Here is a 27,415-nt window from a genome sequence, read left to right on the forward strand (position 1 = left end):
AGAAACCCACGTCTGGTGTAAGCTGATGTAAAGTCAAGCAGTAACTCATTGGCTGCTGGAGTCACAGGTTACGAAAACGCAGTCGTCAACTTATGGTAATGTCTGCGTTCAAATATGTGGTTGAATTATGTTCTCATTAGTTATTGTGTTTGAGGTGTGACAGCGTTTTCCCTCCAAATCTTTTAATGCCCTTAACGTTCCATCGGTCTTAAGAGTCAGATGGTTCTGCACGGGCCAACAGAAAGTTGCTGTTGGCACGGAAGTGAGACTGGAGCGAGAGCGGGGGGCTGAGGAATGCGTTTGATGGGGGGAACTTAACAGTGGGACACAGTGCTGATGTACTGTACTCAGCAGAGGTGTGCGTTTCACGGAATGAAGTACATGAATCATGAGTGTTGTGGGCTCTGAGTCGATCTTTGAAATGCATTTGATGAATGCTGTCAACACCAGTCAGCCTGGGGGTGTGATTTTCAGGTATCCAAGTTCAGAGGAACAATATTTGAACTTGATCAACAGATATGATGGATGTCATTCCTTTTGAATTTCAAATACAATATTTGAAGAGATGGACAGCAGATGGATAGGACTGCGTCCCAGAGCAAGGTAATGGCAGGAACCCCGATACAATAGGGAACCTCTGGAAACAACTTTCTTACCATAAAGAAAATTGCTGGGCACAAACCTGCACAACAACTAATGGGAAATTCAGATTGAATGCAACATGAACTTGCAGCATTTTGATGGAGGAGGGAAATGACATATGGTCCAGCATGACCTGCGTCCGACTTGGGGCTTTGTTCTAGCTGAACATGTTCAGACCACTTCACTAGGGGGCGTTCACGAGCAACACAAACAGACGCCCAACTGACATCTCCGGATGCAGAAGAAGAGCAGGTCAGCCTCTTCTGGATAGTCGACTTCTAAACTGTGTACGTGTTGTCCATCACCCATTCCTGCCAAACATTGCAACCAGGAGGCAAGGGAACGAATGGGCGGGGAAAAAATCCATCAGAACTTCCCACTCTTTGTCTCTTTGTATCGTGACGAAAAATGTCAATGTCACACTTCAGCCTCCAAGTAACTTAGGAGGCTTTCACACTGCCATTTTTTCAGTGCTCACCCTGGCCTACTGGTGGAGCAGCTGCATGTGGTCCACTTATTCTTCAACAAAGAAGACACTGATTCTGCAGACAACCTTTCTGATGCTGATGCAGCTGAAAGGCCCAGCTTTATGGTGCTTTTCTGTAGCGTTTCAACATCCACTATACAACCTCTAGATTGTTTCTGCAGGGTACATCACACTCAGCATGTGTCTGCCAGAGTAGTCCAGGACAAAATCAATCATCTCCAGGTGGACTTCAGGTTGAAAACATGGATCTTTTGTGTTCACTTTGGAGCAAAACTGGTTGTGTCTGGTCCTTAGACCTGCGGCAGATTTCTCACTCAATAGAGCAGAAGTAAACCAGCTTCTGAGGGCCAAACAAAGACTCTTGCTGGGCCTGATTTGGCCCCCAGACACAAGCGCCCTTAACGGTAGTGTCTCTTTAAATCCTGATCCAGACGACTTCATTTCCTCTTTAGCAGTTATTCTCAATTTCTGTGCGACAACCCAACAATGGAAGCCGATTTGACTGACTCCACGTGTGACCAGAAGGGAGCCAAAACCAAGATGGATGGTTGCTCTGCCATGTGGATAACACAGAGCGCAACACGCGGAGAGGCGTCTGTCACCTGAGGCGACACACACACAGTGACGAGTGCACATTAAGTTGTCCTCCCCGAGAGAAAACCACAGATACACACTCTTTCTAGTCCTGACCCCGTCACTTCCAGCCCATCAACAGGTCAACTGCTGCTTGTTACTGCATCCTGACAGCGAACACTGGCCTGGAGGCAGGGGAGGAGGCGCTGTCATCGTCAGCGAAACACACTCATACAGCTAATGGTCTACAGTAGTCGCTCGCACTCACAAAAGAAAAACACTCAGCAGCCAGAAACAGTCTGTGGAATCTGCTGAGTGGTTGATGCAGCAACTTGATCCCCTTCTGAGAGTCACACCATCCACTTTTTGGAGGGAGCGCTCCACAAAAGAAGCCGTTCATTTTTACATTTTTAAGTTATATTTGCAGCCAGAGAAGAATCAATTTCTGGGAACATTGTTTGTTCCTTCACTCACCCTATTCTTTCTCTTTCTTCCCCCCTCGCGGCTCTTTTCACTTCATTTAATAGCCGGTTATTTAATTCCACCCTTCCACTTCTCTGGCTGCGCTGCTTTCTTCAGCACTTTATCCGCAATTAGGATTAAGAATGGAGGCGGGACTTTGGAGTGGGGTACAGTAGAGGTGCGAGGATATGGTGTGGACGACTTCAAACAACAGCACTGTACCGTATCTGACTCACAAGTGTCACCAGGGGGGCGCTATTTAGGCAACTTAATCCAAGAAACCAGCTATTGAGGTCTTTACAAGCTAAGAAACATATTTTTCAGTGGCATTAGATCCACACTGTGTGTTTTGTTTGTCATGGAAGATATTTCACAGTAATTCGTAACATTACTGTGAAATATGGACCAGACCTTCTTCCAGGGTTCTTGTCAGCGTGGATGAACATAGGCTGTAACAGTGATGGGTTCATGAGGCTTCATGAAACAGTGTCCTAATTTTAGAGGCCACTAGATGGCACTGTCTCCTGAAAATCTTTTGCTTTGTGTTTCACTAAAACTTTAGATCAATTTTAAATCAAGAGCGCCACCTAGTGAGCTCTTAAAATTAAGTTTCATGAGGCCCCATCAGCCCATCAGTTTAGAGTTTAACTGGTGAAAGGCTTCTTTTCTGTTTTTTTTTTCAATGAAACATTTAACTTTAATGTCGCTATTTCTTCAGGCTGTAGCTTGAAAACAGCCCTAGATCTGGTGAAGCAAAGCATTGGGTACAGTATGCACAGTATGACTGAAGTTACAGCCATCTCTTGTGCAAAGTAGCAACTACATCAGTGCACGTTCATATTTGCAGACGGACTTGTTTAAATGTAGCGCACCCAGATGGTTAAGAGCTCATAAGAGCAGCTCAATCTTATTGTCAGAGGACGCAAACATCTGCTGCAGTCATGAGCACTGCACCACAACATCATCTTTGTTTGTTGCAAGAATAGTACAATACCACCCATAGGCCTGGCATGTGTACTGCATCTTACTCCCGGAAACATCTCAGTGAGACATCAAAAAGTTGGAGGTTTTTCCTCGTAAGAAAAAAAAATGAACAAAAAAGGGCTTCATAAAACAGAAATGAAACACAAAACAGTCATAAATACAAACTAAAATCTTCAGCTTTCCTCGCTGAACCTGCAGCAAAAACAGTTTTAAAGTTTTACTCCAGTGGAATTTCAGGACAGGATTTGGGGACCGGGTTCTTGTCTGGTCACCCCAGGACTACATATAGAAGTTGGCTGAAGGAGCTAAGTAATTTTGAATGTTGCTGCAGCTCAACAGGATCAAACAGGCTACATTTTTAGGCACGGAGTATCCTTTTATTTACTGCGACATAGCCAGCTATTGGGTACAATAAAACATTGTCTCCAACCCTCTTCCGCTCGGCTCTCTTGCCGCCCCCTGAGCACACCCTGGTGCATTGAGATACGTCGTAACTCTTCCATTCAGGTAACAAAATTACTTACAGATGAAGGACAAAGTTTGTATAATTTACAGGGAATTCAGAAAACTGTGATGTGCATTTAACACAGTGCTGTCCATTATATTGTACTATCTTTTCCACCTACTGATAGGACAAGCATGTCCATGTAATATGGGTGAAATGAAGTCTATATTTCCACTGAAATGTCACACAGCATTTGGACTTTAAACAAATTGGTTGAATACATTTCTCTCCTTCAGAAGGGGCTTTCCATTAAACTGATTTATGCGTCCGACTGGCTGGATTTACACTCAGTAAACCTTCCTCCTGCCAAGTCCAAACCCCAGGAGAAGTGGTCTGCGGCTGGTTTTGCACCTTGCCGCGCTCTTTCTCAGAACATTACAGTGGAACTTAGACACTGAGGTTTTTGGAACTCATGTTTTTATGTTGTTTTTGCTGAGCGCCTGGTTCACATCTACATGAACTTCTGGACTGTTACAAACTGTCATATTTATTTACTTTTTAATTATATGTTTTAGAGATCGTCCGCCAGATGAAATGGTGTTTACCTTGGTTTTGTCAGGCAATAAATTGAGTGCATTGACATTACAAATCTTATTTGTCGCCTTCCACCAAGTGGCTTTAATAAATAAATGTCTTGTTTTTTTATTAAATCTGCAGAAGGTCAGGTAGCGGGGTCAGCGCGTAATGTTTCCACTTAAAACATGATTTACTGCGACTTCTAAATAACCACTTTACCGTCCAGGAGCTTCTTCTGTGAAGTGATTTTGATTTCAAACCACAATAGGCGGTTAAAAAGATGAAATGGCGATGAAGGAAAACTGGCGAGGTTTATTGTGGCCCTCAAGATTTTTCCAAACTTGTATTCCTAAAATCCAAAGCACAGAAGACACCTCATAAAGAAGTGGCTGGCATCGTCCAACATGGACTGCTGGAATGTGTTTTTCTTAAGAGAGAAAGAGTGAGAAGTTCCGAACCAACGTGAAGGCAGTTGGACTTCTGCGGCTTATGAATGGATTAAGAGAAAGCAGAGCATGAACAGGGCCATCTAGAGACGCGCTGAAGCATCGTGGGAGAACAACATGAGGAGCAACAGCACCTGATATTGTAGCACCACAGAGCGTGAAGAAACATCCTGTGTGGACGGAAACAAGCCCTGACATTGAAGCGCAAACAAAGTGTGATATAAATTGCCAGAGTTCGATAACCTCCGGGACCCGGGATGTCAACTCATTCTTTTACATGAGCCATTGTTCAAATACCACCACAAATGAGGGGGAAAATAGATAAGAAGACTTTTAACATTCTTGTGTGTGTGTGTGTGTGTGTGAGTAAAACAGAGGTGTCCTCGACCTGAGTTTTATCAGCTCGCTGGAGGCAGACGCCATTACTGATTAACAAGAGAGACACACCGTCGTCGTCCGTGAACACACACATTTACTCACGAAAATGAGAATATAAAGAGGTCTGTGCAAGAAAGGTGAATCTGAAGTCGGACTTTGCCTCTCAATATGCAGTTAAATATTGATCTATTCTATTTGTATTTATTGCGTCACAAACAAACATGCGAGACAATGAACCAGAATCACAGAGCGGTTGCAAAATGCTTCCAGGAAACCAGTGAACGTCATACAGAAAGCAGTCAATGATTGAGTGTTTTGAGGATAGTCCTAATTGTATTTGTGCGTTTTTACTTTTTAGATGTCATTCTGTTAATCAGTCTTTCTATCGCGACAATCTTTATGCCGTTTATAAAATGGACATTATTGTGGAACAAAAATAATGCTTAAGTGGTGGAATTTAATGTGAAAGTATTTTGAAATAAACCTAATTTAGTCACACATGAAAAATTAAAAGAATATTTAGCCATACTACATTTATTTCATCATAATCCTGGTCGAAACAGCATTTTAAAAACATCAAGCTCTGCAAATGTTTTTAAATCCAATTATAGTATAATGATAATATAAGTGTATAATATAATCAATTTCTGGAAAATAAAAAATAATAATAAAGAATGAAATGTCATCAAATAAATAAAATGATTTTTTACGTGTAATTGTATATAAAAACAGTATTTTAATGGTATTTTACATTGCATTACAATTTTCAAAAGCTTGGTTTTGGAACTTCAATTCACAGATATACCAAACATAATCTCAAGTTTTTTCCGGGCAGCTCTGTCTCCCTGATGATGCATTCGAAAGGCCTCCATCATGTGTGTCATGAGATCACTCAATGTTAATTCGTTTGCCTCCTTTATTCCCCCAAAAAACACCTGTGTGTTTCTGCTTCACTGGGTGGAGAGTCAGACATTCCAAGCATGCACACACACACACACACATATGAACGTTCAAGCAATCATGCTCACCTCCCACATTCCACACCAATCCTCAGCCGTGACTGAGTCCGTTTGTTCAGCTCGTCTCATTGTCTCATCTTTGTCTGTCTGTACGCTCGGCTGCTCCTCCCTGCTGCTCTCATGTGAGCTGACAGGTGAACCAGCTCAAAGTCGGGATTATAACGCCGTCATTTGTCCTTCTTGACGGGTGATGGAGGAACTCTCACAATGGGTGAACCCCAAAATGTCAATCACACTTCTGAACCTCAGTCTGGACTGTTCACGTTTTATGTTTTACAGGAACTACATTCAAGCGATGCGGATCCGACACTTTGCAGCCTGATCCGACCCAGATCCAGCAGCTATCCAGGTGGACTTGTGAGATTTCTTGAATGGGAAACTCTTAGCTCTTAGGTGCATATTTCCGTCGTGCAACTTGGCAAGTTGGTTGCCATTTCAAAAGCTCGGTGTTCAAATAGCTGTGGAACCGAGGCACCAGAATTCAGAAGGTAATTCAATAAAGATTCCATGTTTGCATCAGCAAATACTTGCTTTTCCGATACAGTCACCACACTTTTGACTCCTGCAGTTTTAACAAAGTGGTCATGACACAATCACTGACACGAAAGGTATCGTGCGAGCTTTTGTCACTTCACTGCACTGTTATCATTTCTGAATTATCAGCCGCCATCTTCAGAATGATATCTAACGTATAACTGGTTTACGTCCGTCCAAAAGAGACAGAAACCTCCAGGACTCAATGGGTGTTGTGGTTGTTTTTAGCATCAGCTGCACTTGCCATGACGCACGCGGCTGGACAGAGACAAGAGGTGTCGACTGATGGCACAGACAGGCACACCAAACACTCTCAGCCGATTCCTGAATAACACCTGAAATTAATCAGTCATCGTGTTGCCGCCCAACCGTCAGTTTGAGCTTATCTCTGCGCCGCCACACGTTTTGATCTGCTCGTCATCCTTAAGGTGCCAGTGACACAGAGAACAGGTTTCAATCATGTGGAACGCTAAACAGTGCAGCTCTGACAAAGATTCACACGTGAACTCGCACGGAAGGTTTCACCTCTAGACTGCAGCACTTGAAGATTTGAATGTTCAAGTATGTGTCACACAATTCATGTATTACTGAACTGTTAAAGCACCTTTCACTGTGTGTTCTGAGAAAATAGTTTCTTGAATTGTGTTACTATTTTTGAGTCTGAGCAATCAGAAATGTGACATTTTAATCACAAATTTTATTCTACATGTCAAATATGACTGTCCTAAAAAAATAATGAAAATGAAAAATAAATAAATAAAAGCAAATCAATTAAAAATGGGACAATAAATGAATTTTAAAAAAGTAATAGAACTTTAAATAATGATAAAAATACAATGAAATAAAATAAATACAGAAATATTCCAAAAAAAGCATCTGTGAATAATAATGAACAAATATGAAACATTAGACCCCAATGTAGTTTATACTAAAATTATATTTCATCGATCAAAAATAATAAAATTAAATTAAATCAAAATAAAATTAGATAAATAAGCTTTAAATAATAAAAATAATTAATAATATGAGCTAAAGAAATCTTGAAAAGAAAAAAAATCTAATAATGTAAGAGAATTTATTTGACTAAGGATAAAATGACAATAAAAATTGTGCCTGCTGCAATTTTTTTAATTAAAAAAAAAACTTTCGGGGATTTTGATTTGTCACAAAATACAAAAGTTGGCATTTGAGTTTCAGAGCAGCTTCAGAAACCTGATTATCCGAAAACATGGTGGTGAAGAATCACGTCCCAAATAGGTGCACCATAACAAGTCATTTAAAAGTAAACTCTACTTTAGTTATGCTCAAAGTATAGTTCCCCTCCAGAGCCGCCACCCCACACATCCCCCGCCATCCAGCACCCCAAAGCTGAGACAACACACCAGTTAATTCTCTGAAAGCAGCAGTTGATAAGTAGCGTTGTTAATGGCGTGTGGAAGAAAGGGCCTGTTGTGCTCCGGTGTGATAATGGTGCCAGCACAACAGAGGGATTAGCCGGGATCATGCGAGCGCTGGGCCGACCAGTGCGACGGAGCACAGTAGAGGGAAATAATTAACACAGCTCGCTTGTCTCAGACGCTCGGCAGCGCTGGAGGATTATTACTGTCTGCTCTCGCTCAGTGACCCGGCTCTGGTCAATATTCCACTGCGACTTCATTCCTCTGCTTCTGCGACCTCCGTCTGACTCTTTTGACTCACCGAAGCGACTCCACTTTTGTGTCATTAAATCAAATGAGCGGTTTTCTGCGTGAAAACTCCAGATAGGAATCTCTGACTTTTATTTCTGCATGAAATCGAAGAGATGAATATCGGCTCACGTTTTGCACAGTCTGAGTCACAACAATGAAGCTACAGTTCGCTCGGAGAACCTGAAGAAACTCCACACATAACAAGAAAAATAAGCAGCAAAAGTCCAAGTAGGCAGGTTGTTCGAGGTGTAAGAAACAGAGGTGTTGAGTTTTCAAGTGATTCCAGAAGGTTCTACCGAGCTGGAGCCACAAGTAAGAACTGTCTGGACTGCTTTTGTGTGAACAGATGGAAACACCAGAAACTGATCCTCTGTACACTGGAGAGTGTGTGTTCTGTTGGGGACATGAATAAACCAACTATTACACCTCAGTCCTGGACCAAGTGACTCTTTTAATGGGTAACTTCTGTGACTAAACACCGTCAGATGTTCATGACTTGGTTGTGCTTACCTAAGAGTTTAAAATAAATACTTCCATGCCAGAACAGATGTTCTCTCCTGAGTCGTCTTGAAGACATTGTTCTTCTGTATATTTGGAAGTATTTCCAACATTTATGGAAGAGGATCTCCACAAAACTGTATCCCCAATGTCGCACAGACTCCATTTCCTTTCTGGAAGTCCTCCACCTCCACCAAGATTCACCATCCTCCACTCAAATATTCACATCCTGCATCATCATGAACCTCCAAGGTTTCTGCTACATCTTTAAATGAGAGCTGCCATGCCCTCGGAATAATGATATCTTTTTAAAGATGAAATCATGAGCCGGCGTATTTAAACGTAGCAGAGACATCGATACAAGAGGCTAACACGTAACGCATCCCGGAAGTGGACATGATTATGGTTTTCACCTTATTTTAACGGAAAAATCCAGAAAGAAACATCTAATCTGTTGCACATGGAACTGAAGTTGCGCATCCGGCTGGACATATGAAGCGACGGACCGCTGCTGAAAAACTAGAAAACTAGCGTTTTTATTGTCCCCTACTCAGTAAAAGTCTCTCTATCGCTTGTTTACTGGCTGTGTTCCACACCGTATTTTTTTAGTTTTGATTTTTTTACCTTACTAGTTGTCTTCCGCCTCTTCATCTCCTTCATGAGCGCACCTCTGCAAGCTTCCAAACTTCTCCACACAACCCTCTCAACATCTTCATACCAGACTACCATCCTCAGTTAAGAGCTTCTGAGTAATAACCTCTGAGAACAAGAGCACCACTACCAGTAAGTTTGTCAAGTCACTGTGTTCTGTCAGTTTTATTTTGTGGATGTGTGTGACGTGGGTGAGAACGTTTGCAGCTTTGCAGCTTTTTTCCACATCAACACGTGATAGTACAGCTTTAACTTTGTAGTAGGCGACGTACAACACTCTCGTAATCGAAGTCAGCTTCTAGCGTTCGTTCACTGGCTTAAAGAGAGCAATGATCAGCTGTAACTCTCCTGCAGTGGTGAAGTAAAGACACACTAGATGGAGATGTGGACTGACAATTCAGTCAGATTCAGTTGGCGGCGGTACGTCATTAAAGCCTCAGTGTTCAACAGATTGTATTAAAATCTCATCATCTAAGTCGCTATTGAAGCAGAAGCCCCAATAATGCGGTGCATTTGAGACCCAGAAAATCAAGCCGCCAGCATGTCCCACTCTCTTTCAAGCAGAAACCCTTTCTTCAGGCTGCCAGCAGCCCCAGCCCTGCAGAGCCCACCCCCACATCTCTCACACACGTCTCACATTCCCCCTGCAGTATAGATTCCACATCGACAGCTGGCACTGAAGCAAGCAGCGTTTGAGACCACTGCATTTGACTTTTCCTGCAGCCACTGATTTTCACTCAGGAGTAGGCTACAGTAGGCCAAAGCGGGGAGTTAAACAAAAGGCTGCAGAAACATTCCCTGGAGCTGTCTGGCCTGACATCCTACTCCTAATCAGGCTCCACTTCCTGAGGTCAAAGATCATCTGTAAACAACCAGGGAGCGAGGGAGCACTGTCCACAGCAGAACGTTTCGGGTCAAAACTGTGTTATTTGGGTCCTGTCAGTCACAAAAGCAAACCCAGTCTGAAATAAGGGTCTCCTGTCCCAGGGATCACCTGTCAACATCCTCCGTGTAACAGCATCAGGAACAACAGCTGGAGAGTACGTGTGTGCTGTAGGGTGGGTGGGCCGGCGGCTGGAGGGGGGTTAAAAGCTTTTGAAAGAGAATGACAAGGAGGAAGAAGCTAAAAAAGAGGTAAAGAATGTGGCTCAAGAATTGACGTTTCAGGTGATGGGGAGAACCGACAGATGAGCCGGGGGGATGCAGGGAGAGGCATGCAATAGGACGTTAAATACAAGATTCAAAACCGTGAAACATTTGTCACAAAACTTTTTCGTAGTGATTTGTAGTTTCAAAAGTCTCCAGCTCAGAGACAGAAAAGCTCATCTATCCCGACATGGATCATCTGCATCCTCCATCCATTGTCTTGGCCGTGGTAGGGTCAGAGGGGCAGCAGTCCGAGCGAAGCGGCCCAGACTTCCACCTTCCCAGAATTGTTCGCAACTTCATCCAGTGGAAAACTGAGGCCAGAACAGTGCAGAGACATAATCTCTGTCTAAGAGATCTGATGTACCGTAATGAACATTTTTCAACTCTGAGTCTCTTCAGCTGACTGAGCTTCTGGTCCCATTTCAAAGACAGTCCAGATCTTGCATATCAACATTGCTCTCTCAGTCATTTCCTCAAGTTCAGGCTCCCTTCAACCATCGTTCTCGTGGCTAACACTGCAGCAGCAACTGTTGGTGTCTGTCCCCCCTCACTCAAGAATAAAATGCCAGACATGCCTAAACTTTCTGAGGACCGTGTCGCAGCCGATGCTCATCAACTCAACCTCACAAGAGTGCCAGTTCTCTTTTTGCATCCTTTGCAAGTGAGCTGTACTTGAAATTGGGTATTTTGGGTTGTGTTCGACGCCTTTCCTGGAAATCATTTATCACAACCAGCCAGTACAAACATGGAACAGTATCATATAATAGCTGCCTATATGGACTCCTTAGCTGTGAAGATACTTTTATTCATTTACCAGCGAAAAATGTGCATCAGTGAAGGCGTTTTCTCCTTTATAAAGTCTGAACATATGAGCCAATCATGATGCATTGTTCAACAGACCAGGAAGTGGAACACACATAGACTTTGCAAACCACCTGACGACAAACAACATTGTTGTTTGGTAAGAAAGCAAGCACTTTCTACCAAACGGTAGAAAGTGCCATCAGATCCTCCATTTCAAGTTTATCTCACTAAAACCTTCCAGATTGTAGCTACCAGCTGCAGGTGCGACACAATCCAAAAGCTGCATTATTTGGAACCTACACCGTCAAAATACCTTCACCTTTCACCTTCACCTTCACCTTCTTCTGCCGCTTATCCGGGGTCGGGTCGCGGAGGCAGCATTCGGAGCAAGGAAGCCCAAACTTCCCGGTCCGCACAAACCTCCTCCAGCTCCTCCCGGGGGATCCCGAGGCGTTCCCAGGCCAGACCGGAGACATAATCTCTCCAGCGAGTCCTGGGTCTTCCCCGGGGTCTCCTCCCGGTAGGACATGCCCGGAACACCTCCCCAGGGAGGCGTCCAGGGGGCATCCGGATCAGATGCCCGAGCCACCTCAGCTGGTTCCTCTCGATGTGGAGGAGCAGCGGCTCCACCCCGAGCTCCTCCCGGATGACCGAGCTCCTCACCCTATCTCTAAGGGTGCGCCCAGCCACCCTGCGGAGGAAACTCATCTCAGCCGCTTGTATCCGCGATCTCATCCTTTCGGTCACTACCCAAAGCTCGTGACCATAGGTGAGGGTGGGAACGTAGATCGATCGGTAAATCGAGAGCTTCGTCTTGTGACTCAGCTCTCTCTTCACCACGACGGTCCGATACAGCGACCGCATCACTGCCGCCGCTGCACCAACCCGTCTATCAATCTCACGCTCCCTTTTTCCCTCACTCGAGAACAAGACCCCGAGATACTTAAACTCCGCCACTTGAGGCAAGACCTCTCCACCAACCTGGAGAGAGCAAACCACCGTGTTCCGGTCGAGAACCATGGCCTCAGACTTGGAGGTGCTGATCCTCATCCCGGCCGCTTCACACTCGGCTGCAAACCGACCCAGCGCATGCTGAAGGTCCCGGTCCGATGTGGCCAGCAGAACAACATCGTCCGCAAATAGCAGAGATGAAATTCTGTGGTCCCCGAACCGGATCCCCTCCGCCCCCTGGCTACGCCTAGAAATTCTGTCCATAAAAGTGATGAACAGAACCGGTGACAAAGGGCAGCCCTGGCGGAGACCAACATGCACCGGGAACAGGTCTGATTTCCTGCCGGCAATGCGAACCATGCTCCTGCTCCGGTCATACAAGGAGCGGACAGCCCCTAGCAGAGGGTCCCGCACCCCATATTCCCGGAGCACCCCCCACAGGACATCGCGAGGGACACGGTCGAACGCCTTCTCCAAATCCACAAAGCACATGTGGACTGGTTGGGCGAACTCCCTGGAAAAGTCTATTCCAGGGTACTAGAGAGGAGACTTCGGCCAATAGTCGAACCTCTGATCCAGGAGGAACAGTGTGGTTTTCGTCCCGGTCGTGGAACACTGGACCAGCTCTATACCCTCCACCGGGTGCTCGAGGGTTCATGGGAGTTCGCCCAACCAGTCCGTCAAAATACCTCAAACAAAATCGAATTCAATCTGTTTCAAAGGAACTGTTGACGCACAATGCTCCTACTGTGAGCATTGTGCGTGTGGATTCAGGAAATGCAACTGTCACCTGCTGTATAACATATGTGCTGTGCAATACCATTGGAAAATCAATGAAAGACAGTCACAGAGCTGATTTTACATAAAATAACACTGAACCAAGCACTGGTCCATGGCATTTCTGCCTGACTCGAAGGCCCCTTTTAAAATCACATTTTAAAATATAGGGCATTCTAAAGGTGTCCTGAGTGAAGGTGGGGCGTCCCCAGGTTAGAGCCGACACCACTTTCACTTGATAGCACAAGAATTTCAATCAATGTATTGAAGTCGGCTTAAAAGTTTATAGATCGATGAACTGCTCAGAAGGTTTTCAGCTGATAGAAGTTTTATCTGACACATGCAGAACTGAGACACGGGGGGCGAGATAGATGAGTGAAAGTGGAGAGTATGTGGTCCTGCAGGGTTCCTGATTGTTGTTACAGTCTCCTCTGGTGCGACCATGCGCTTTCTTTGACCCACTCTCACACAAAGACGCACTCATAAACCGCCTCACACACACACTCGCACTGACCTCTCCCTGATCCGTCGGCTGGCCTTTGACCCGCCGTGCTGTAGCTTGACCAAACATACCCCAGCGGGACTACAATGCAGGAGAGTGGTGGCGCCAGGCCCAGTAACAAATAAACCTACACACACACACACACAGTGCCATTGTGTCTCTTGTTTAACAAAGAGAGTGCGGTTAATGTAGCTCAAACGCTGACACAGCTGAAACACAAGCTAGAAACAATGACATCATCGCACAGATTTATTGGACTTAAAAACGGCAACGTATCAGATCTTCAAATGAAAGAAACTAGTTGAGCGATAGGCTGCGATGTCTGACATCAAACTTCATTTTCACAAAACTATCTTTGATTATTGATGCTTCGGTGCGTGATCTCCTTCTGACTTCACTGGGAAAGTGACCAGACGAGAAAAAAAAAATGCAATGAATCTCTCTATTTAAAGCTCCTGCAAACAACACGCCGATAAAGAAAACACAGGCGATACAGTGAGAGGCTGGAACACGTCAAGTTTAAAAGGTTAAATCCATTGTTCTGGAGTGATCTGGCCCCCTTTGTCTTTCATTATTATCTTATCTCCTCCAGCGGGTCTTTACAAAGCCCCTCCATAAACACACATCACATCTTCACATGATGGTGTCACATAGTCGACCCCCACCGAGGACGTCCAGACAGCCCCATTACTGCCCTGCCATTAGTCGACTTTAAGCAAACATTGACTTTATCTAAACGTCGGCTAATAGACTCTAACGTTAACAGTCCTTGTAAAACTGTGGCGTTACGCAACAGAGCTCGCAAGTGTCTCACTGGATCCCGTTTCTACTCCGTTCAAAAATACTGATCAAAATGGAAATGCAAATATTTATTTGCGCTATGTTGCAATTTAAAGTTCTTGCATTAAACTTTTTCGGTTTAATACATCGGAATTTATGAGCCGATATTGTCCGAGCGAGACCTTTAAATAAAGTTTTGGTTCAGAGGACTTGCAGTCATTTGGTCCCAACATTTGGTCCTGGCATTAGAGTTTAACAAGAGGAACTTAAAGAGTCATTTGTTCCCTTTGAAGATTCCCATGGGCTGCAAATCACCTCGTAAGAAAGCAGAACACGGCATTCAGTGGATTTTTAAAAAACGTTAAAATCAGCCAGGTTGTTTTTTTTTAATCCTGACTCAGAGTGTTTCACTTTCAAGGATGACATTGTGATAATTCCTCTGGCCTCTCGAGTGTGGAGGATGAGGGATATTAGCAGGTTTATGGAGGATCTGGTTTTGCACTACAGACCAGAGGGCTGGCAGCCAGATGCCCACCACTAGGCCGTATAAATGGTTATCAGCATGTCAAATGGTATTTACAACGGCAGCCTGAGACTTGGGCCGTGTCACATGCACAGGCAACAAAGGAAAGAAGGTTAGTGTGTGGGTGAAGCGGCTGTGTACCTGGATGCAACCTTCAATTTCAACAATATTTTTATTCCATCCAAGAAAAAAACTGGAGGACCATTTTTTTGGAACAAGCCACACGAGTCTGAGTCGGCGCTCAGACTTCATTCTGAAGAGTGGATACCGGGCTTCTGAGGGACATCTCAAAGTAAACCTTTGCTGCAACAACGAGTTGTCACAGTCAACTATAGACCGACGGGACGCGAGTAGGCAAATAGACTGGGGCTCCGTCACCATCGCCACCCAAAAAGTATGGGACCCAGTTCCAACAATACAGTAGACATCTTGGTGTGTTAGTCAACCACATCATAAGGTACCCAACGACTAAACTATCAAACTAGTCACAACCCTACTCCCTAAGTTTACTTTTTTAGTGTGTAGCTTTGAAAGTTCTAACACAAAATGTATGGAAAAAATGATCAATATTCCGAATAAAGGAGTTTAAACATGAAATGAATGAATATATCACTTGACTGTGATACAACATGTAGGAGCCAAAGAGACATAACGTCAATGTTGTTGGAAGCTCAATTTTTCAAACATGAACTTTGTAGCTTTGCTGTCTTTCATCAGCTTAACAGCAATTCTGTAGTGTGTTTTGTTGTCACATACAAGAGGCAAAACTTCAGCATCGATTCCTGACGCAGAAAAGCTCGGGGAGAATTTACGACCGGTGAACAAGCTCTATCTCTTGTGCATCTAAATGCTGTATCAACAGAAGAGGACTTGGGGTTTGTCACTGCAAAGGCCTTAAACAGCAATAATGCTGGTGGTAAAGTTATGTACTGAACAAGATATAAGGTATAAACCCTCCCTCTTGGTGATACAAAGAACATTTTTGAAGATTCAGAACTGCACTTTGAACATATCTTGAATCCAAACTTGGTGGCTTAAATATTTGTGTGGCGTTATACAACTTCTACAAAATCACTGACTGAGCCTAAGCAACAAGATGCTCACAAAAGCCACAGCCTTTGACTTTCCAGCCAAGTGAGCCTTCTTCTTAGAGAGAGTGACACTTTTTCCAGCGTTCCAAGTTCAGCACCAGACAAAAAGCATGAAAATTTAAACTATGTGCATCACGCCGTTTGGTTCTCTCTGTCCTCTTCCTGCCCTCCGGCCTTCTTTCACACCTTCCGATGTGAACCATTTCCTCTCCCCTCTTCCCCCCCCAAGACCTCAAGACTTTTCCTGCCCACTTACGACCTCCATATATCCCAGGTCTGATCTGACCAGGGCTTCCTCTCCCCGGGTAACTCTGGTCCACCACGCACTGCAGTCGGCGAGGGGGAGGAAATGTTGTGGCATTGCACAGCAAACATCCCTAATAGGCTAATCTAATCTCATCTCTTTGCGGTCTGTGGCGCTATGTTTACTTTCAGCCTCGTGTCTGCTCTCCTGCTCGCCAGTCCCTGAATGCAGCATTGTTCCAGCTGAAAACTCATCGTCAGTGTGATCTTTGGTCCGGGCGCCAACTCCGACTGTCTGCCTGTTCCGCCTGCAGGCGGAGGATACCTTCTATGAACGGCGTCTCAGGCTGCTGTTTATTTTCACGATCGTATCCGATCCTGCTTTTTCAACACAAACATCTCATTCAGCAGTGATGCGACGCAACGTTCGCATTATAAAGCAGCACTGTAAGGCCGTGTCAAATCTACCACTTCAGGCAGTTTCCAGAAACAATTTTTTTGACAGCTGTGTAGAACAGCAGAGAAGAAAACACTTAATATAATGACGACATTGACATGTCTGAATTCCCTTTTTTCACAACACATTTTGCACTGTCCCATTTCACATCAGCCATTTGAGACAAATATAAATATAAATTTAAGATGACGTTCATGCATCTGTTGAAATATACATGAAGGTCATACTGGCCTGCAGTTTTTAACAATAAACATAACATTAAATTATTAAAATATTGGTTTTCTGGAATAAGCAATACACTGCAATATGTCGTGTCCTCACACCTGCATCATGATGCGTATCGTATCGCCACATTCCGCCCATAAGGTACAATAACGACACTACATATGTCTGAAATCACAAAAAAGCAGTTTGGAATTATACTATTTTGTAACGGGTTACAAGTTACAAGTGGTAAGGTACAAGTGTGTGGATGATGTTTGCTGATGATAGTCGGGGGAGGAGCATAAGGTGAAGAGGAATGAGACAGAAGAAGAAGAAGAAGAAGAGAGTGCAGGGAAGATGGAGACGACGTGCTACAATGTCTGTTCAGAGACTCAGGAGTCAGAGTTGGGTGAGTCAGAGGTCATCATTCAGGGAGACCAGACATGACCAGAAGTGAGTCTGTCAGAGGGAGATGTTTGGAGACAAGGTTAGGAAGAGATGGTTTGAGGGGAGGAGAGACAAGAGTCGGACCAGGAACATAGTTCTCAGCCATATGAACTACAGGAATTATGCTCACACTGCTTCAGCCTAAGAGCTGAACCTTTCGTTCATACCTTACATCTTTTACAGCTTACTCCCTTTTGGGGGTCATGGTCCCAGCTACTTTGTGCAAGAGGCAGGGGACGCCCTGAACAGGTTACCAGCCAATCACAGGGCACTCAGAGACAACCAATCGCACACACACGCAGTACAAACACCTTAGAGTACGTAATCAACCTCTGCATGTTTTCAGACTGCGGGAGGAAACCAGAGTGCCTGGAAGGCAAACATAGGGAGAATACAAACTCCACACAGAAAGGACTGGTTGGTAGCGTGAACCTCTTAACTTTATCAACACAAATGCTGAGTTTTAGACTGGAAAATCCCTTCAATCTCAGCTGTAACATTTGTGGGAAATGTTGAGGATTTCAAGTTGGTAACTGAGGTGCGGCTGGGAGCCCAACACTGACTGAAGACCAACGGCAACATTAGAATGATCTATCCAATTCAGGAGTCCTAGTTGACCTATGAACATTCATAACAGAGATGAACGTCAGATAACACAGGTTAAAGCCAAAACTCTTCTTCACAAGAGGTTGAGTGCCAGGGATGAAGAGGAGAAGATCAGATGGATTGAGCAGAATATTCATGAAGAGCCACTTACATACTTCACAGTGAGGGAGAAACACAAGGAGCACAGAAAGAGCCGTTTCTGTTGGGACGCCTTGCTGCATATTAAACTCAAATTCTGACAAAACTCAGTAATTTGTCTTAATTTGTGGTTGTAAAATGGAGAACATTCTCTCCATCGCGTCCCACTGAAGGCAGAGAAAGCCAGGATGGACATGTGGGGTTGGTTAAGATGCATATGTTTGTTGTCAGGAAGTCAGTGAATTTACTGTGTAATTAAGTTATTGGAACACAATCTCAATTATGGCAACATTTCAATGGTAGAACCGCTAGGGCTCAGAGACCCCACGACATGGAGGGCGAACAAGACGACTCCTGCTATGGTGAACGTAACAAACTTTCCTAACAACCCCAGTTTTTGAAGTGCTTAAGCAAAAGCCTCCAACAACAATAGAACTTGTGAAAATGATGAGACGGAAGTGCTACTGCTGGAGCAACACAATGCCAACATGTCCACCAAGCACAAAGCCATGTTCTCGGTTCTGAAGATCAAACTGGACCAGCTACAACCTGTTGTTGGACTGCAGTCAGCTATGGCTGCAGCCCAACAAAATAGGGTCAGTAGTTCAATTCCTTTCATCTCCGACTAGTTATTTTTTTTAAATTATCATAATAATTAATAATTTAGTATCTATCGGTTTGTAAGAACCAGGCACAGATGTGTTCCTCATCATTTCCGTCCCCTTCATGTTTGCTGCTCCTGTCACCAACCACCCAACAGACCAACCCTTCAAGTAACGGTTGTTGCACTCACTAATATTGAGTCCAACAACACAACAGATTTTGTTCTGCTGAAGTTTCTGTTACATCTTAGTGAATCTCACCTCTGACACCTCCAGACATCCCGGCCATCATCAGCACACAGAACCAGAACAGAAGCATTTTCCCTAAAGTGGCGAGCGAATACGTTCCGAATCCTTTTCAACCTGAAAGACAAAAGACACAGATGATGGAGAAAAACAGATATCTCCCTCTTTATTATATTTACAAAGCTGAGAATAATTCCATCATCCGCCTGACAGCCATGTAAAAGTGTCCGAATTTTATCGCACAGAAGCAGATGATTTTCTGCAAGTCAGAACCGTTTCCTCGCTGATTTATTCCTTCCACCTGTCCACAAGTCTCTTTTACTGCCCTTTCATTCTGTCCGCTGAATAAATCCTCCCCCCTGAGCGATACGGTATGTGATCAGAGTGAAACTCCAGGCTTATTGATCGACCTGTACAGACTTCATTCATCAGTGCTTTGTGTCCGTAAAATAACTTTGAATTTACATCTGAAAATGAGAGATGAAAATTGGATACCACTTTGACACTTGCCCTCAAGTTTTCCACACATTCAAAGTAGATTATCCAGGAATATATTTCTGTATTTTAACAACTGATAGTGTTAATACAGCAATTACATTAGCATCTTTATGGCAGATGAAATTTGTTCAAGTGGAGTCATAAAAGTGACAGAAGCAGTTCGGAATAAAAATCATTCTACTTTGTCACAATATGGAATCTGATAGCATAAAATATGAAAACAGTAGTGAACATTTAAAGGCATTTCAGAGGGATTGCAACAGAAAATGTGAATATTGTATATATTTACAGGTGACACCTTATACTTTGTTTCATGTTGTCTGTTTTTATATAAAAAGACCAGTTAAAATCGCGACATCAAACAACTTAATGTGGAATGATAACCGCTCTTGTACATCATGGTCAGGTTGATGTACACAGGCACTTTATAGGTTGCCAGGGAGCCATTGAGCAAGACAAGAGTTTTGCAAAGAGGCAAAAAGTCGTACATCTGCTAATGTAGTTTTTAATTCTACCACGACTTAAAGGAGTTCAGTTGTAAGCTTAGCTGTACCTCAAATAAAATGTAACTTTTATGAGTTTTAAGTTCAAGTAATGAATGAATAACAGGATTTTATTATCGTTATTTAAAGTTCCCCATCACTGTTAACATTCAAAACCTTGCTATTAACTGCAGCCATAAACTATTTCACTGTCATTCATATCTCCACTGAGAGTCCAGCTTGAACAGAATCCGTGACTTGTGACTTACAGTCAAACCTCCAGCGGTGATGAGAGTTCCAGGGTCCGTTCGCAGCTGGAGACCAGTGGGGATCTCACGCCTATAATCCCGCGGGACGCGCTTCACCTCTCCGGCGATACGTTTTCGGAATAAAGCACAGTTCTGAGGCGAATCTGACGCTCTGGACGGACTGTTACCCCAAAAGTTGGTTCGAGAAATTCAGGTCCGGACGGAGTTTCAGCTCCAGCACGTGTGGGAGCTGCAGTGGTGCTTCTAAATGACAGGGTCCGTGTTGACCCACTCGACGCTTGAAGAACAAAGACTAAAAATAAAACACGTTTGTTCTCCCGAGTGAAAAAAAGGACAAGTACTAGATCCACTTTGGCTCCAGCGGCGAGTGTACGTCCACAAATGCAGCCGCAGGCAGGAAAACAAACTGCAGCCACGGACTGACCCAGCGCACAACTTTCAGCCAATCAGAGCGCTGGCCAATCAGGGCGACAGCCAATCAGAGCGAAGATGTCACTCGGACAAATTTGGAGCGGTTTCGGAGTAAAAACGCGGCCGGAGGGTTCGAGTCCATCTGCCTGGGTCGGAGAAGCAGAACCAGTTGGATCAGAAGATGGCGAGAAGTAGCGGTAAACGCTGCCAAAGTAGCATTTGTTGGAGTAAATCCAGGTGACTGTAGTAACTGCTCAGAAGTAGAAAGCAGTGTGTAGAAGTAGAAAGCAGTAGTAACGGTAGAAGTAACAGTCGCAGCGCTGGTAAACGCAGGAGAAGTTGTAGTGGTACTACGATCACTTGTAGTCGTAGCAATAGTCTGAGTAGTATCAGTTGTAGTTTCCTTTAGTTTAGTTGCAGTGGAAAAAGTAGTATTAGCATCAGCAGTGGAAACAATGATAGAAGAAGTAGTATCCACAGCTGTTGTAATAACAGTCGTAGTGGCAGCTGCATCAGTAGTAATAGCACAAGTAATAGTAGCAGTCGTATTCTGTCAGCAGTAGTAGTGGTTGTAGTAATAGCAGCAGGAGCCGCACTTTTAGTAGTACCACTAAACATAATAGCATAGTAACATAGTAGTTGCAGTTCTTTTGGGTGTAGTCACAGTGCAAAAGTTACAAGTAATAGCAGCAGTATTTGCAGTAAGAGTAGTATTAGCCACACAGGGAATGGTTATAGTAGTAATGCAGTAAAGGTAGTAGTAGTACTCATCACTAGTCAGAAGTAGAAAACAGACACAGTCACAGCCGAAGTATCAATAGTCATATTAGCACTCGCTGTAGTAGTTTTGCTGTAATGTGAGTGCTAGCAACAGTGGTATCTGTTGTGGTAGTAGAAGGGGTTACAGTAATAGCAGTGTGTTATTCATGATGTAGTGGTGGCAGTAAAACATGGTATAGAGCTCTAGTGACTGTTATAACATGTTAATTATAGAGAACAGTAATAGAACTTGAGCAGCACTTCTCACATCATTAATGACAGGGCCCAGTGTTTTGTCAGTAGTACCTTGTGGTAGTTATGGTAAATTTAATCTGTCACCAACTTGATGGATCAGTGAAGTCAGTCAAGAGGTCAGTAATAATCGAGGTACTTTATTGTAAGCCTCAGCAGTAGAGTGTGTAGAACTGCGGCTGGTAGTAGCTGCGGAAGGTGGACAAAACGAGGAGCATCAGTGGCTGTTGTAAAACGATGAAAACAACACTTATTATGAGCGAACAGCCGCATCGGTTTGGGCTGCAGCGGATTCATGAGTCACTGTTGAGCAACACTGACATCTTGTGGTCATTAGATGTGACTACAATAAGAGACCGTAAAGTCACTGAACCACCAATTATTGATTTAAGATGAAACATTAAAGTGATTAATGTAGTGTTAGGTAATTAACAGGTTTGATAACAGATTAAAACAAAGACTGAAGAACAGCGCATTGCTTTCTTTGTAATGCACTGCCATCGTCTGGCGAGGAGAGGAACAGCAGCAGCAGCGACAACAACAACAATAGTAATAATAATCATAATCATAATAATAATAATGCGGGTAAAACATGCATGTATAACACATTTCAAGTGTCAAGCGAAATAACATATTCACCAGCGACTTCGTCAGGTTCTGAACTGACACACACACACACAAAAAAAAAAAAAAAAATACAAAAAAAAAAAAAAAACTCAGAATATTGTTGATGGCTGCGGTCCACTTCTTTAGCTCTTTTTCAAAGTGAGGAGACGAGGCTGTTCTGACGAGCTCAGATAAAGACCGCTCTGATCTTTTCTTAACTGCAAACCCGAGTCTTCTAACACGAGAGATCAGAGTCCACAACAGGAGCCAGTCAAGAGAAGTCATGTGAAAAATGTCCAGCTGACGATGATGGTGACAGCAACATTAACAACAACGATTGAGTCAGTCTGAAAATACACCTGAAAAGGTTTAAACAAACCTTCATCTACATTCATTCTAGTTTTAAAAACAGAGAGGCAAAAAGAGAAAAAGGGTAATTTACGAGTGTTAATTCAGTGATTTGAAATGTTTTTATTTTCAGTCATACATATATATCAAGTTATTTGAGTAGTAGAATGATATTTCGTTTTCAACCCTGGGTTGACACCGTGTTCTCCTCCCTCGTTCTCTTTGAACCTCAAAATATATTGAGGTTTGTCAAAGCCAAACGATTATGGAACCGACAGTGACATCTAGTGGACACTCACTAACAATTCTGAAAGGATTTTATAGACAGGAATTCTGTTAAAAAGAGAGAGAGAGAGAGCGAGAGAGATGCATAGCAACACCGGCCACATAGTAGTAAGTTGCTGGTTGAAATCCCATTCAGGTAAGCAGTGTGAAGCTTTAGGCAGGGATAAAACCATTGAAAAAAATGCTGTGAAACTTTCATGAATGTAATGTTTGATCAATATCAGAAACAATTTGATCTGAAGCTAGCAATGTATTTCACATTGACTTATTAATTTAATTTAAATGCAGATGGAATATGTCGACTCTCTCTGTTAAAAACATGCAGTCAGTTTAAAAATAACCTGTGTATTTGGTCTAAATAGTTTTGGACAAGTGACATGGAAATAGCTAATGCTAATTGAAGAACAGTTGGATTAGCATTCATTTTTTTTCCAAACTTTAGCTCACGACTGCTTCCTTCCTTCCTTATGGAAATTTTCCTCTAGATGAATAAAGTTTTTCTGGTCCAGATTTCTGATTCTTCATGTTTTTGCAGGTGTGTGAATTGAGTCTTCACAGAATCCTTCAGCTTTGACAATGCTAAACGTGACCAAGCGCTTGTAGCGGACAGTCGGCCGCCATTAACTCGCTCCAGTTCCCTAAAAGCCGCAGCTTGGACGGCGCTGTCTTCAAGACAGGGTTTCACCTGGGCTTCAGCCAGAGCAAGAGGCTGTTTCTGCAGACGAAGCAAAATGTCAAACTCAATCAGGACGCTTTGTTTTCAAAAGGTCATAATTAGCAAGCAGTTTTGCGACGATTAGGGCCAAAGCGCAGCAATTTCCTAGCAAAGCAGAACAGAAGGAGACAAGGAGAGCGAAGGTAAACGACTAGATCTGCACTTGTATTCGCTCGCTGTGAACTTGCTGTCTTCAGAACACTTGATTCATTAGCTTGAATGTGACGAACACACACTGGATTCTGCGGTTTTAATGCAGCATTAAGTCAGTGTTAGACCAAGAGCGCCATCTGCTGAGCTCCAACCACAGGGTTTCATGAAGCATCATCAGCCCCACATTAAAATAGTCTCCAAAACCCAGACCCAAACTGACAGTTGAAGGAAAATTACGTCCCATTTTTCAGCAGATTTCTTTGCTCCTTATCTGTTCAGCTCGACTGAAACCGTCCACAGACCCAGTCCAAACGTTCGGCACCCCCACCTCATGCTGCTGTTCATGAAGGAATTCCGTTTTCCAAAACAACAGTCGTTTCCTAACAAGTCGGTTTGGACTGAGAAAGAGCGATGCTGTGGGGAAAACAGCACCACATTCTTTCACCCACTTCTAGACACGATATTGAGCAACAGAATCTGATCAAAAACGATGCAGAACGTTGGAAGCCAGAACCCGCAGGTTTAATGTACCATTGCAGCTGATTTTAAACAAACACTCTCCTGCTTTACAATGTGCTTTTGTCGCCACAAAATGAGTTCTGGGGATGTATTGACCTTCCCTTCCATTAAAATTTGACCAGTTTCTGGCGGTGAAGTTCATGACTGAAGACAGTTCAGTTTATAGTTCCAGTTATTATGGCTTATTAAACAATAAGTTCAGCTCTTTTCCCCTCTGTTCAGTGACGTGAGCTTCAGAGTTAGCAAAACAGTTCATCGCTTACCGTCAGTTCTTCGTAAACATCCATGATGAGCTTCGGAAAGCCTCATTTTCAAGGCCCACCAGGTGGCGCTGTCTGCTGCACAATCTTTAGTATGTTTGAATAAAATACAGACTTTACAAAGTTTGGATCGAGGGGGCAGCAGTCGGGGACAGAGGCCCTGACTTTTCTTCAGGAATACAGAAGACAACTAAAGATGAAATCCCTCCATCACGTCCTGGGGCCTCCTCCCAGATGGACACACCTGTAACACAACACCAGGGAGGCCCTCTTGAGGCCCTCTGAGAAGCTTAATGAAGTCTCATTTTCACCACCCACTAGATGGCGCTCTTTCCATCATAATGCTTAGCTTTGCTTTTAGCTTCTCAAGTACAATAATTTCAGCCAGGAGCCTGCTTCATGGTGCTTCCTCGGCTCATCACATCCAAGAAGTAGGTGTCCTGCCGCAGGTAAGAGAGGGAAGGTGGATTAATAATTTTTTCAGTTCAGTTACAAAACGCGGCTATCAATGCTAACTTGTTTCATTAGCATTGTGAATTTGTTAGGATGAGCTCCTGTGGGGTCAATAGCATGCTAATGCTAAAGTGCTAATTAAAGGTGTGATAATAGTTGAGAATTTATTTATTAGTTCTTGTATTGCATGCTAGTAACAATGCAAAGGCTAATTGCTAAGCTAATGCTAAGGTAATTGCAAAACAAAGTTTGAATTTTAGCATTATTTTCAGACACTAGCATGCTACAAAAAAATGACTGATTCATAAAAAAGAAAAACAGGAGCAAGTTAGCTCCAGAGACGACGCAACGGTTCCATGAACAAACCTCGCGACCGCACTCTCACCTCGGTTGGTAAACCTAATTCCTGATCAAAGTGTTCCTCTAAACAGCACGTTACAAGCCAGAAGTTGCTCCACCGTAAAGTAAACAGGCCAATTTGGAAATTAAATGATGAAGTGCGTCAGCGTTAGCTGGAACCGAGGAGATGTTTGGGTAAAATGGAATTCCACTCCGAGCCTTTTGCTCGCTCTTAAAAAACAGTTTACTCTGCGATTCCTGTTATTAGCCGTGGCAGTGATTCCACAGTGATATCAGTTGGCTCCGCGGAAGTTCATACAGTTTGCAGGAAACAATCGTGATGCCGCCAAAAAGTGGTCTTGTTCCACATCTGGATGCCAGGTAGCTGACCCCCTGCCTCTCTCTCTCACACACACACACTCTGGTCCAAGCCACCAAGGGGGCCCATTAAGCTAGAGGGAGATATTTAGCCACCAGACTGGGGAAATAAAAAAGTGTAATGTAATGGAGCCAGCTGTAAAAGCAGAGAGTGGAACACAGCGGCATAGAACATTGACTTTTAGCTCTGTGACTTGGTGTAATTTGGTCTTGTTAACTGGCCTGAACCAGGGTCAGAGCTCCAGCCCCGTTTAGAGTGACGTCCGATGAAAGTGGGGTCATCCTGAGATGTGCAGAAGACTTGATGCTGTTTCGTCCTTCCTCTTCAGACTACATTTATTGCAGCGACACATGAACATAACGTGTGATTCAACAGTGTAGTCATGCCTCAAATGCTCCTTGTTTGCACATGATTGAGCCATTTTCGAACCATGTGATACAGAGTACAAGAACTAGAAAAGCACTCAGAGAGCACAGACCTCCTCCAAGCGTCTTACTCACTTAGTGGGTGTTTTCTAACCCAATTTTACGCCCTATATTTATTATCACTTGGCACCTTTTGTAGCATCTGAAACTACGATGATGGCATTGAGCTCAATCGGACAGCGGGTGGCAGTACTGTTCTTGGCAACACTCTCCGTCGGCTGCGAAGAGCTCGTGCTGCTGGAAGGGACGACCTTCTTCTCCGAATCATCCAATCATCTTGTTTCTTGTTCCATTTTCTAAACATTCAATGGAAACATGTTTTGGAGTTACTTCAGCTCATCTCCTTGTTGAAGGTAGCTACACATTTTTCAAATATAATGGAACATTGCGTACACAAACAACAATACTGGAACTGTTTTAGAGACTGAAATCGAATACTTCATCCATCCTTCTTCCCAAACAGACCTATTACGTCATCTGGCACACTAAAGGCAATTTCAGCAATGTAAGACTGAATGTATACTATATATACTATATACTAACATTATACTGGCTGTTATTACAATGGTTCTGATGTTAGGACACAGTTCTGTGATTGGCTGGTTCCTCCCATTGTCTCATGTCTCAGTGCTGAGAAACTCCTTGGGCCGCAGGAGCTGAGATGAACTTCCTGTCATTTGGCTGCATACGTTCACTCCAGGTACTACAGTTTTCTCCCAACTCCCGAAGACACACTTCCAAGTTGAGTGAGTATAGTGTTTGAGTGAACCCGTAACCACTGGAGGCAGCAGCACAGCACATCATCGCAAATGTCTTGCTCAAGGGCACAGCGACACAAACACACAAGGAACCATGGAACCATCAACCCCTCACTCACAGACTGTTTCATGAAACAGTGTCCTGATTTTCAGAGGCCACCAGATGGTGTTGTCGGCTCTAAAATGTTTGGACGTGAACGACTAATTCAAAAATGTCACATCATGTCTAAACCAAGAGCGCCATCTAGTGGCCTCTTCTTTGTCTCACTTGATCTCCCGGGATTCTCCAAAAAAGTCCCCATCTCAACAGCTAAAACTCGAAAATGTCTTTCAAAACCTGAAAGCAGCTACTGACCCTGCAGGCCAAATTTCAGACAAAACACAGAGATGTTCATGCGAATTGAATTCAGCAGTCACTGCGGTAAAACACAATACCCCTGTGTTATATCTACATACATTTCTTTTTATCCTTCCATCCAGTTCCATAACCATCAATTACGCTGTGCGACTGTGTTGTTGCAGGAGGCTGTTGGAAGAGCTCCCACCTGTCAGTGCGAGATAAGCTCAACTGACCCTCGACAGCTCGCACTCTGCGGTGAAA

General features: G+C 43.6%; 1 protein-coding gene across 1 annotated transcript in view; it reads right to left on the reverse strand.

The window, feature by feature from the left end:
- The window catches only part of fgfrl1a (fibroblast growth factor receptor like 1a), a 63,150-nt gene extending 42,627 nt beyond the window's left edge, over nt 1-20,523 (reverse strand). The window contains exons 1-2 of the mRNA XM_053878884.1: nt 20,153-20,523; nt 18,919-19,020 (exon numbers count right to left, since the gene is read on the reverse strand). Coding sequence (XP_053734859.1) covers nt 18,919-18,976 — 58 coding nt within the window. The 5' untranslated portion in view covers nt 18,977-19,020; nt 20,153-20,523. The remainder of the gene's footprint in view (nt 1-18,918; nt 19,021-20,152) is intronic.
- Nucleotides 20,524-27,415: the final 6,892 nt, after the last annotated feature.

The sequence above is a fragment of the Synchiropus splendidus genome, chromosome 11, assembly GCF_027744825.2.
Source record: "Synchiropus splendidus isolate RoL2022-P1 chromosome 11, RoL_Sspl_1.0, whole genome shotgun sequence".
NCBI lineage: Eukaryota > Metazoa > Chordata > Actinopteri > Syngnathiformes > Callionymidae > Synchiropus > Synchiropus splendidus.